Source organism: Phyllostomus discolor, chromosome 9 (genome assembly GCF_004126475.2).
Source record: "Phyllostomus discolor isolate MPI-MPIP mPhyDis1 chromosome 9, mPhyDis1.pri.v3, whole genome shotgun sequence".
In the NCBI taxonomy this organism is placed as follows: domain Eukaryota; kingdom Metazoa; phylum Chordata; class Mammalia; order Chiroptera; family Phyllostomidae; genus Phyllostomus; species Phyllostomus discolor.
Window position 1 is genome coordinate 105,127,383 of NC_040911.2, and position 12,088 is coordinate 105,139,470.

At 71.5% G+C, this 12,088-nt stretch overlaps 1 protein-coding gene across 2 annotated transcripts; it reads right to left on the reverse strand.

Moving 5' to 3' along the window:
• Positions 1-768: 768 nt before the first annotated feature.
• On the reverse strand, positions 769-8,402 carry CHRNA4 (cholinergic receptor nicotinic alpha 4 subunit). 2 transcript variants are annotated; one of them, XM_028524620.2, is made up of 6 exons: positions 7,852-8,402; positions 6,397-6,548; positions 5,668-5,712; positions 5,448-5,557; positions 2,207-3,599; positions 769-966 (listed from the first exon to the last, which is right to left on the reverse strand). In XM_028524620.2, exons 1-6 carry the CDS (start codon positions 7,931-7,933, stop codon positions 841-843), a joined length of 1,908 nt encoding a protein of 635 aa, XP_028380421.1. In that variant the 5' UTR covers positions 7,934-8,402; the 3' UTR covers positions 769-840. The 2 variants fall into 2 exon arrangements, with proteins under 2 accessions (XP_028380421.1, XP_035865916.1); XM_036010023.1 differs by lacking the exons at positions 5,668-5,712; positions 6,397-6,548; positions 7,852-8,402 and having other exon boundaries at positions 2,207-3,463; positions 5,448-5,551.
• Positions 8,403-12,088: the final 3,686 nt, after the last annotated feature.

Consider the following 12,088-nt stretch of genomic DNA (forward strand, 5'->3'; position numbering starts at 1 on the left):
CCCTGCCACCCCCTCAGGGGCCCCACCCCCAGTACCACACATGAGGGTCCCAGTCGGCCCTGGGGGGCTGTCCTCAGGGTCCCCCACCCTCACCATGACTGTCGACTCATCAGGGAAGTCCCTGCTCATGGGTGGGCCGCGGGGGGCCCTGGTGGGGGCTGTGCACAGAGGGGGAGCCCACAGGGAGGTGTCAGGGCAGGAAGCCTGGATGGGGACCTGGAGCTGGACCTACTCTGGGCCCCTCACACACTCCTGGGGCCCACGGGGACCTGTGGGCCCAGCGAAGTGCTTGCCCAAGACCCCCCAGGGCCCCTGAAAAGCAAACACCTAGACTCTGGGAGCCCACGGGTCCCTCCCCCACGGGGCACCGGTCACCCACCTCCTCCAAGCAGGACCAGGTCTGACGGCCCCACTCCCCAAGGCCCCTGGAGCACAAAACCTGGGTTTCCGCTAGTCGGCCTGCCCCGGCACACGAGAGCCCAGCCCAGTGCGTGGGGCACAGACAGAGGGGGCGGGGCCCCACGTGTGGGGTCCCACGGGGCAGGGGGGCGCTTGGGGCTGGGAGGGCCACAGGCATGGCGCCAGGGCCCCGGGACCTCGGGGACCTTCGCAGAGAGAGACAGGGTGGACACGCGTGCAGGAGCCCGACATGGCTGACCTCTGGGTGAACTTTAATACGACCTCCCGGGTCCCAGCTGCCGGAGCACAGGGCGTCCCCGGGGGGGCGGGGGGGGCAGCAGACAGAAGACGGGGCGGGGGGGGCGATCTGGCCGACGGCGAGGCCCCGCCCCGCGCAGAGCCCCTCGGGAGGTGGGCACAGGCCCCCCGTGGGGGGGTCCCCTAGATCATGCCGGCCAGCCAGGGCGGCAGGAAGAGCCCCGCGGTGCCCAGCAGGCAGACGAGCACGAACACCCAGAGGAAGATGCGGTCGATGACCATGGCCACGTACTTCCAGTCCTCCTTCACCTGCAACACAGGCCCGCGTCACCCCCGCCGCCGCCCGTGCCCCCCCCACCAGGCCCGCAGCCCGGCGCCCTGCGCTGGGGCGGCACGCGGGGCGGGGCGCAGGGACGCCACCCTCCCGCTGATGGTGGTCGGGGGGCAGCGCCCTCCAAGGGGCGACCCCACAGCCACCACAGGAGACGGGGGCTCAGCGCTGTGCCCCCACCTTCGCCTGAGCCCCGGGGGTCTTCGGGCGCGCACCAGGACCCGGCCAGTGTCCAGGCCGCTCCGAGGTGGCATTTGCTCCCGGCTTGGAGGCACCCTGGGCACCATCGAGTGCCCCTGTTTTCCAGATGGAGCAAGTGAGCCCGGACAGCGGCCGCCCCCACCGCCCGGCCAGGCAGGACAAGGGCCAGGAGCTCCCTGGGCAACAGGCTTGACCGCTAACGTGGGCCCCCGGGGGCCCCAGGGGGACGGTGTCCAAGAGGGATGTCCGAGAGGGGCAGCCGAGGCCCAGTGGCCCTCCCCACCCGGGTGCTCGGGGGGCCAGCTGCCCGGGTGTCCCAAGGCCCCCGGGGGGTCAGCGGGGTCTCCCAGCCCTGTCCTGGAGCCCCTGGAGGGTGCGGGGCCCACGCGAGAGGCGGGCGCAGCCCCGGGTGTTGTAGTGGGGAGGAGGCGGTCCCCTCGTGGGAGCGAGAGCGAGGGGAAGCGGGGTCTCCGCCACCATTTTCGCTCGGCTGTTTTCAGTGGCCAGTGTCCTGCGGGCTTCAAAGGGGGCCCGGGCGGCCGCCGCGCAGTCACAGGGAGCCGGGGGCAGGCAGGGCACTTAAAAATAAAACATGCGCCCACGCCCCGCTGGGGCCGGAGGCCTGGCTGTTCCCTCCCCCGCCTCTCATCCCCCGCCCCGCCACCACCGAGGGCATGGCCGGCCCCCCCTCCCCCGAGGATGAAACGCCAGCACGGACAAAGCCACCAGTCGCCTGGGCCCTTTGTGAAGTCAGCTGGTTCGCTGGAGCAGGCCACGCTCAAGGACCAGAACCAGAACCAGGCCGAGCGCGCGGCCGAGGAGGGGCGGGCCTGCGGCCGGAGCTGACCAGGCACAGACTGGGGCTGGGGCCCTGCCCTGCCGCCCTCGGGCTCTCGAGGCCTGAGGGGGTGTCCCCAGTCTGGGCCCAGTTCCTGCCTTTTTCCACCGGCCACTCCCTCCTTCAGAGGGCCCCACGTGGGCCTGGGCACCTCAGGGGCGGCCAGGGCGGGGACTCACCGAGAAGTCCGTGTCTTCCGCCTTCAGGTGGTCCGCGATGTAGCGGACGCCCTCCACGGCCCGCGTCAGGGCGGGCGACAGGGCCGGGGGCCGGGGCGGAGCCTTGGAGCCCCGGGCTTTGAACGCGGCCTTTGGGGACCCCACGGGCGGCTCCTTGCACCGGCAGGTGCAGGAAGAGGCCTGGGCCGGGGGTGGGAGCCCGGCCCCGGGGGGCTTCAGGGAGCTGGGAGACCTGGCCGGGGGGCCGTCCGCCTGGGCCGCGGCCTGGTCCTGGGGAGCGCAGTACTGGACGCTCCGAGACCGGCACCGGACGCCGCCCTCCGCGGCTCGGCTGGGGCTGGACATGTGCTGGACGCTCAGGGACCGGGCTGTGGCCAGCCCCAGGGCCTGAGGGCTGGTGGGTGGGCGGCAGGGCCCGGGGGAGGGGCAGGGCCCAGGGGAGGGGCAGGGGCTGGCTTTCCCGGCCTCTGCCGGCTGTGGAGCAGGCGCCTGGCCGGAGGGCGAGGCACAGGCGGGCTGGGGCTGGCCCGGCTCATCCAGGGGGCCGCAGGAGGACGAGGTGGGCGAGGGGCCCCGGCTGGGGACTCGGCTGACAAAGTCGGGCGCCCCCTCGGGCTCGGGCCAGAAGGGGGGGGCGCCGGCCGCCTTGTGCATGGACTGGATGAGCCGCCGGCAGCTGTCCTTGACCACGGCCGGCCGCCGCATGAGCAGCAGCCGCGGCACGGCGTCCAGGAAGACGCGGCGCACCCAGGCGGGCATGGTGTGGGTGCGCGGGGAGCGGTGGTGCAGGTTGAGCACGAAGACGGTGATGACGATGGACAGGGTGACGAAGACCATGGTGAAGAGCAGGTACTCGCCGATGAGCGGCACGACCAGCGAGGTGGACGGGATGATCTCGGTGATGAGCAGCAGGAAGACGGTGAGCGAGAGCAGCACGGAGATGCACAGCGTGACCTTCTCGCCGCACTCGGAGGGCAGGTAGAAGACCAGCACGGCCAGGCAGGAGATGAGCAGGCAGGGCAGGATGAGGTTCACCGTGTAGAAGAGCGGCAGGCGCCGGATGACGAAGGCGTAGGTGATGTCGGGGTACACCTCGGCGCAGCACTCGTACTTCCGCGTGTTGTAGGTGCCCGCCGCATCCACGATGACCCACTCGCCGCTCTCCCACAGGTCCCGCTGGTCCACGTGGCTGTGCAGGCTCACCAGGTCGATCTTGGCCTTGTCGTAGGTCCAGGAGCCGAACTTCATGGTGCAGTTCTGCTGGTCGAAGGGGAAGAAGGTCACGTCGATGCTGCAGGAGCTCTTGTAGATGGCCGGCGGCGTCCACCGCACCCGCCCGTCGTGGAACAGGTGCGCCTTGGTCAGGTGCGTGATGGCGAAGTCCCCGTCCGCACTGGCGGGGAGAGAGGGGTGAGCCTCGAGGAGAGGGAGCCCCCCCCCCGGGGCACCTGCCACTCACACGCCCCCGTCCTGCCACCGCCGCGGCCGGGAGCACGGGGCCCCCAGTCCCGGCCCCAGGCAGGCGTAGCCTGCTCTCAGCCTCAGTTTCCCCACACGGCAGCTCTCCCACAAGCCCCTGGGGCAGCCCTGAGACTTCGGTCTCAGCACCACAGGGGGCGGGTCCAGCCCTAGCAGGGTCCCCAGAAGGGCCGAGGGGCGGCCCTACGCTCTGCAGGGGGGACCAGCCACCTGGCGGGGCAGCCTCCTGGAGCAAGGCTGTGGCCCCCGCGGGAAGGCCTGGGCCCCCTCCCAGAGCTGGCTCCTCCGTGCCAGGCAGACAAAGCCCCTGGGCCCACGTCCTGCCCCCAGCAGGCCCGGGGTGGAGCTGTCCAGCCCTGAGCCCCTTCTGCGTGGGGCTGCGGCTGTGGGGCACAGGGAGGGCCGAGCAGAGAAGCCCCTCTGGCTCATCCAAGTTCCTGCTCTGGGCCCTGAGAGGCCCCACGAGGGGTCGAGGGACACCCTCTGCCCCGAAGGGACGACGTGGAAAAGCCTCAAGCAGGCGGCACGCCCCCACGTGCACGCCCTGCAAACCGGGCGTCCCAAAGCCGCCGGAAAAGCTGGGCCCTGCCCCCTGCCCTTCCCCTCACCCAGCGGTGCGGGCTGGCCACTCGGCCATGGTCACGTGCACACCCCTGGCCAGCAGCAACCCCGGCCACCGGAAACGGGCCCCCCTCGTGGCTGAAGCCACCATCAGCCACCAGTTCAGCTCCTTGCCCCCACCCTCACCCCCGGGCCCTGTCCAGACAGGGCCTCGGAGTCAACCACAGCCACAGAGAAGGGCTGGCGTCCACCCCGCTACCTCCCACGGGTCCTGGCAGGGAGGACAGGGTGGAGGATTGGGGGGGCGCCCCCACTTTCCAGGGCTACAGGCTGCACAGGTCCCAGAGCTCAGGGAGGGGCGGTCACCCCAGGGAATTTCTCTGGGGACCCTGAGGCTCCCCGGGTCCCAGAGCTGACACTGCTGTGTGTTCTCAGGACCCAAGGTCCCGGGCGGGCCTCGGGGAGCTGAGCGTGGACCCCAGGGAGGCGGGGCGGCTGGAGACTCAGCGCCTGGGGGGCGTGGCTTGCAGACAGCAAGCCCGCCCCGCCCCCCCGCACCCCCCCGAGCCCCCCTCGCTTAATGCCCCCCCGCAAGCCTCTCCCAGCTGCCTCCCGTGCGGCGGCTTCCCCGGGGCCGTGACTGGGGTCAGCTGAGCTGGAAGAGGAGCCGGGCCGTTCCTACTCCAATAGCAGCGTTTAGTGGGTCAGGCCCAGAGCCTGGGGCCCTGGCAGGGGCTGTGCGTGGCGGGCGGGCGGCCGGCTGGGAGGCAGGTCCAGCATGCCCGTGGCGGGGTACAGGGAGCTGAGGGCTGGTCCCCGCGAGCCCCGCGGCCCAGCCTGAGATGGGGGTCACGGGCGGGGATTCAGCGACGGCTCAGCAGGGACAAGGGCACCAGGGAACCCCCCTTCCACCTCGAGGGTCCCAGGGGGCCCCAGAGCCCAGATGGAAGTGTGGCTGGGGGAGCGGGGTGAGAGCTGGAACGTGACAGGCCGCCCAGGGCTTCCGCGTGTGTGTGTGTGGGGGGGAACAGACGCTAAAAGTGACTCCAGGCTGAAGGGGAGCAGCTCTGGGGGAGGGGCTCCAGCCCCCCTTCCTGCCCTGCTGGGACTCGGCTGTGCTGACGACGCAGGCCCCGCCCCGCCGCCGGCTACGCCCCGCCCCCGCCGGCTAAAGCCCCGCCCCCAAGCCCTGCAGGCTCACTTGTTGTAGAGGACGATGTCCGGCCGCCAGATGAGCTCCGAGGGGATGCGGATGGAGGTCACGTTCTCGTAGTCGCTGGGGTCCCAGCGCAGCTTGTAGTCGGTCCACTCCTGGGCGGGGCGGGGCGGGGCGGGGCGGGCGCAGAGAGCCGCGGCTGAGAGGCCGGGGGTGGGGGTGAGGGGGGGCGCGGGGCGGGGGCGGGGGCGGGGCCTCCACTCACCTGCTTCACCCACACGTTCGTGGTCATCATCTGGTTCTTCTCATCCTAGGACCCAGACACGTAAGGCAGTGGCGGCCCCCGCCCCGCCCCGACTCGGCCCGCTTCCCTCCGCCCTGCATGTCCTCACCCACTAGGACAGGCCCGGGCTGCGATGGGGGGAATGAGCACCTCGTTTCTGGGGGTAACCAAGCCCAGGACTGGACCTAAGAGCTGTGGGTTCAAGGCCGCCCTGAACCTTCCCGGAATGAAAATGAGGACAAGGCCTGGCCAGCTGCAGAGGCGGCTGGGGCCCCGCCCTCCCCCGAGGGTGGTGTGAGGGAACAGGGAGCGCCCAGGGCGCCCAGCGGAGGAGGCAGGAACAGGCAGCCTCTCTGCACGCGGGCCCCAGGCGAGCAGGCCCCTGCCCCCTCACACTGCCACCAAATCCACCTGGGGTGCACGGGGCCCCACTTGCTACGCAGGCTCTGGACAGGGTGGGGCCTCGTGTCCCCAAAGGCGCAGGCCTGGGCGCTCCCCCAGGGGACCAGCCCCCTCGCAGCCAGTTTGGGGCGAAGAGACCACATCCCTGACCCTCCAGCGGCGGCACCCTTGGTCCTGCGGCCCCTCCTCTGGACCCCACGACGGAGGAGCCGGGTCCTGTGGGGCAGGGCGGCCTCCCGAGCCCGGGGCCATCAGCAGGACCCTGCGACGGGCTGGGCCCCGGGTCCCCGCCCCCGCCCCGGCACCTACCACGTCGATGAGCTGCGCGATGGACAGGCCGAAGTAGACGAGCACCACGTCCGAGGTGTTGGCCACGGGCCGAGACCACTTGTTGTAGCCAGAGAAGAGCTTCTTCAGCAGCCGCTCCTCCGCGTGGACCCGGGTCTCCACGTGGCCGCTCGCTGGGGGCGGGCGGGGCGGGCAGGTGGGTGGCTTGGCCACAGGGTTCAGGGCCCCCCCCAGGCTGCCCCCCATCCCCCAGCCCCACGCCAGGCCCTGCTCAGCTGCCTGCTTCCCTCCCTTCCCTCGCCTCAAGGCCTTTGCCCACACCGCCCAGTCCCGGCTTTGGGTTCCACCCCCGTGTGACCGCCACGCCCTCAGGGGAGCCCTCCCAGCCCCCCCCTCTGCACACAGGCCCCCTCCACAGAGGGGACACAGAGGGGACAGCTCCCACAAGCACTGATCCGGAAGAGTCCCCCACAAAGGCTGCACCTCCAGCCACCAGCACAGTCCTGAGGACAAGGTGGGGGTGCCTGCAGGATGGGGTGGGAGGCAAGCCCGGGCAGGAGACAAAAGGGGCACGAGGGCCCAGCTTCAGCGGCGGCCACACCCCGAGTCTGGCCCAGACGCCTGAGGGGCATTTCGAACACTGAGCTGGCACCCCAGCTCCTGGGTAGACTGGGGGCTGCCCTCCAGGAAGGCTGGGGAGAGCCCCCCCCCCTACGGGGGGGGCCTGCGAGGGACCCCTCTCATCGGGCCCAGCCCCACGGCCAGTGTGTGGGCCCCACACCTGCATCACGAGGAGTTGGGGGGAGGGGGAGGGGAGACCCCCCCTGTCCAGGCGCCCCTGGGGTGGGCCCTGCACCCAGACCCTGCATGCCCAGCCCACAGCCCAGCCCCTGTCCCCGGGTCCCTTTGACCAGGAAGGTGCACGGTCTGGGGCTCTGTCCCCCTCCCACGGCCCCTGAAGAGCCGGGGGGCTGTCCAGGGGGCAGGGAGCTGGAGGGGCAGGGACTCCCCACCCCTGTGGGCTGGGGCCCCGGAAGGGGCGACGGGCAGAGGTCTGCCGGCGGGAGGCGGGGGCTGCCGACAGAGGGACGCTGCGCGGATCCCAGAAAACCAGGGGCCGGCGCGGGGGCGGGGTCTGCGGGCGGATTTGGCCGGAGCGGGACGGGGGTGACTGAAACGGGCGCTTGTCCCCATCCCAGGTGGGGCTTCTGGGTCCGCTGCCGAAACCGCAGCCCCCCGCACAACGCCACGCGAACCCCTCTCCCCGCTTTCCGGCGGATTAACTCCGTCCTTGCCCCGCTCGGCCGGAGGCCGAAGGACAGCCCTTGCGTCTGGGGGTGGGGAGCCCCCGCGGCCGCCCCGATGCGCGCACCCGCGGCGGGGACTGCAGCCAGGAGCCTCCCCTCCTCCGGCTCCGGCGGTCCTGGGCCGCCCTGAAAGGGGCGAAAGGGGCCCGTGCAGCTCCCCGAAACTTACCGGGCAGGAAGCCGCCCCCCAGAAGCAGCAGCAGTGGCAGCAGCGGCGGCGGCGGCGGAGACCCCGGCCCCCCCAGCTCCATGGCGCACCGAGCGGGCTCTAGACGCCGGCGGGTCCTGGCTCCGCCGCGCCCCTGCCCCGCGGCCCTCGTGCGCCCAACTTCATGCCCTCAGTGCCGCGCCGGCCGCTCCGTCCACCCGCCCTGGCTCGGCTGCTCCTCCCGCGCGGCCGGGAGCCGGGCTGTGGGTTCCGCGGCGCGGCCCCGCCCGGACCTGCCCGCCTCCAGCCGGAGGGGAGGAGGGCGAGAGGGAGGGACCCGGAGGGAGGGGAGGACGGGAGGGGTGGAGGCTGCGCCCGGCCCGCGGGGGTAAAGTTTCCCGTGTCCTCCCGGGACTGGGGGCGTGTCGGAGCTGTGGGCGGGGGCGGCAGTCCCTGCGTGGGACCCGGGGCTCCCGGCGCCAGAAGGGGCGCCCTGCACGGGTCTGGTTAACTCCATCGCCTCCGGGCCGCTTTGCCGTTTGGAAACCACAGGTCGCTCCTCATGTGCCCAGCGAGGCTTCCAACCCCATCCGCCTGTCCCTGGCGGACGGAGCGTCCTGTGGGGAGTGTGGCTCGCGGCCCGCCTTTCTGGGGAGGGGGAAGGAGCCTCACGCCCCTGCCCCTGCCAGGCCGGGTCTTGCAGCCTCCAGGCCCCACATACGCGCAGCCGGAGAGCCCCTGGGCTGTGGGATGCGAGGGCAGCCCCACCGCACACCGTGGGCCGCTGCCCTGGGCGGTGGAGGAGGGTCCGGCCCAGCTGCAGGGGAACAGACGCGCATGCCCGCAGCTGGTCTTCAACACCAGGGGCCGCACCGGCCAGAATCCAGAGGCCGTGTGGCCGCTGCTCTGGGAGCCTGGGCAGGGGCTGTGCCCTCAGGCAGGTCAAGGCGGCCACTGGGGAGGCGCAGGAGCTTGGGGGAGGGGCAGAGGGGCTGCTTTGCCCGGTGGAACCCCGTCTGCGTCGAGGAGAGGTGTGCTCCGCAGAAACTGGGGACCCACAGCCATCCGTGCACCCCACGTTCCCCCCCAACCACCTCCCCAGCCCTGCCCCTGCGGCTCTGCGGGGACTGAGCCCCAAGCAGAGGCTTGGGGTCCGGGCCCAGGCAGGGAAGGAGGGGCTAGCGATGCCTCTGTGCTCCTCCCACGGGGGCCTCCGCCCCTAGTGGGGCAGAGCGTCTGTCCGGGCTCCTTCCCCGTCTCCCCGCCCAGACCAGGTGCCCTGGTGGGTGACAGGGCCCTCCCCACCTTCCCACCTCCCTGCTGGCTCACGGGAGCCCAGGGAGGTGCAGACAGAGGTCTCCAGGGTGGGACCCCGAGAGTGCCGGCTCAGCCCTGAGGCCGCCCGAGGCCTCTGAGACCCTCGAACTCACTGGGCCCCCACACGCCCCTAGGAGGTGGGCTCTTTGCTCTGCCTGTCTTCAAACGAGCTGGATACACAGACAGGTTAAGTCACCTGCCCAAGGTCACACAGCCGGCAGTAGGATTCCAACCCAGGCCTCCTGCCCGCAGGCCTGCACCCTGGCTCCCTCCCAGCCTCGGGCTAGCCTGTCCCAGGTCTGGCCTGTCCCCTCATGGGACCGTGTCCTGGAGGCACCCCACTGTCTGCCCTCGGGGAGACCGCCTGGGCCTCCCGGGCCCGACAGATCGCTGCCCATGGACCACCCCACAGCCCTGGAGCCTGGCCTAGTTTCTGTCCCATTTCGGCAGGCCGGTGTCCCTCCAAACAGGACCCCCTCACCCCCTTGTCCTCGCCCACCCAAGCCCCCCAGCAGGGCCAGACCCTGGATTCTTTGGGCATTTTCACCCCCCCCCCCTCACGAGCCAGCTCTGAGCTACGCACCAGAATGCTCTCCGAGCAGGCTGAGAGCTGGACTGAAGCAGGGGCTGGCGAACGGGCTCTGACTGGGTGTCGGGGGCAGAGGGGAGGGTCCCGGAGCACCGTCCCCTTGGCAGGCAAAGGCCACCTGCTCCCCAGGACAGGGCCACCCACGGCTAGACCGAGCTGAAGCCCCCCACTGCACCCACCCGGGGCAGAGGGGTGACGATGACGGTGGCTGAAGGCTCCTGCGTGAGCGGAGGGGCGGGCGGCCCGGAGTCTGCCCGTGCAGCCCTGACGAGAGCCCCCGGCCCCACACTGCCCCAAAGGCCTGGTGCCCCGTGTGGCCGTGTGCAGTGCCCAGCTCGGTGCTCTGGTCAGGGGGCGAGGCCAGTACGCTGCCGGCCGGCGGGCTGTCTCCCGACGGGGTCAGGATGCCCGGGGCACAGAGCTCGTCCTGCACTTGGTCCGCAACCCGGGACGGCGGGTCACAGACGGGGTTTCTCTCCGGCCGATAAAGTGACGCTTGCCCTGACCCGTCATCCGGTCAAACACACGCCTTTCGGGGTGAGGACGCCTCCTCGTGCCTTTGCGTTTAGGCTCGTCCCCCTGGGGCCTGTTAGAGTTGGGGGTTCCTGTGCCTGTCAGGCTGGAGTCAGGGGAGAGAGGGGCGCAGGGTGAGCTGGGCCAGTCCGTGAAGGCTTCCTGGAGGAAGGGGCACACAGGGACGGTGCCCGGGGGAGCACGGACTTCCACGCAGACATGCTCCTGGGCAGTTCGCTTCAGTTCCGGGCTCTGGCTGCTCCCCCTCCGGGACCCTGAGACCACTCATCCCGGGCTGCAGCCCCCAGACCCGCTCCTTCTGACAGCCACCTCCAGGCCGTCTGACGCAGGGGGCCTCGGACGCAGAGCTGACCTGGCCAGAGGACTCATGCAGAGGTCAGGCTGGGCCCCTGCCCCCGGCCTGGGCGGGGCTGGAATGGCCCCTGGGGCCCGGGTCTCCAGGGAGGAACCCGAGGCAGCTCTTGGGGTACCGGCTCTGTCCACTGGGGCTCAAGCTGCCGAGAGGTGGCTCTCGGGCCACCCCACAGGTGAGCTCAGCCAGCGCGCCCGGCGGGCACACAGGGTGGCCAGCGTGCATGCTCACACACATCTGTCCAACCCCGTTTGGCTCTCCCTGCGGGTTTGCTGATGCAGCCAGTCGAGTCGGGCCCAACTCATCAGTTTGCACGGCCGGCCCTCCCCACCTGGGCCCGCTGGACATCGCTGGTCGCAGGCAGCTGGTGACCACGGCAGCCTCCGCATCCGACTCTTACTCCAGGCCCCAGGCTCCACCCCCCGCCGGCGGCTGCTGGCACTGTTTCCCAGGAAGGGGAACCCGGTTCACAAAGAACGAGGCCCGCTCTGGAGCATTGGGCCTTCGAGGCAGGACGTGTCCCCTGAGGGTGATGGTGGGCAGGGGCTGAGGGGAGGGCGGCCCCCCGGGGACCCCTCACACACGCACCCCCAGCTGGGGCCTTGCCCGCTCCAGGACTGAGGTGGAAGGAGGTGCCCCCTCCCTGCAGCCGCCCTCCCAGCCCTCGCCCTGCCCCAAGGACATCGCCATGGTAACCAGTTCAAGGTGAGAGCAAAGATTGGAGCTCCTAGCGGGACCCCACCCCACAGCGGGACCCCTCGTCCAGCACACGCACACGCAGCCGGCGAGGCCTCCAGGGACAGGGCTGCTCTCAGCACCACGGACAGCTCTGCCCCAGCTCAGCCTCTCCGGCCGCTGCAGGGACGGCTGCAGGGACGAGGGTCAGCCCTGAGCCCGTGGTGGCCGAGTCTGCTGCAGTTCGGGCTCTGAAACCACAGGGTAAACCACGGGGTGCGGCCGAAATGTAGCCATTGGGCCAAAGTCTCCAAGGGGGCGGCGCCCTCCTCCTCCGGCCGGCAGACGCGTCACCTGGGGTCACACAGGTGCCACTGTGAGGTGGGGGAGGGGAGATGGCGGCTGCGTCCCCGAAGGGGAGATGTGCCCAGCGCCCAAAGGGGGCCCCCACCCCACGACCCGAGTTTGAGCCGTGAAACAGCCTGGAGGGGCCGGGCCAGGGCCCCCGCTGGGCAGACTTCCTCCCGGCCCCGCCTCCCTGGCTCCCAGGACCCTGGCCTACCGCTGGAGGGTGGACGCAGGTCCCCGCCCCTGACCTTGGAGAGCACGGCCGGTGTCCTGTGAGCGGCACCTTGTCGTCCACGCCCCGCAGGGTCTCGGTGGCGGGGTGTCGGCCCACCGTTGGCCAGGCTCCGACTCGGGGCTCTGCACGTCCCTGCCCCTCCCCCTCCCCCCAGTGGCAGCTGCTAAGTCACCGTTGCCACTGAAGTCCCCACGGGTTGCCCAGGGGT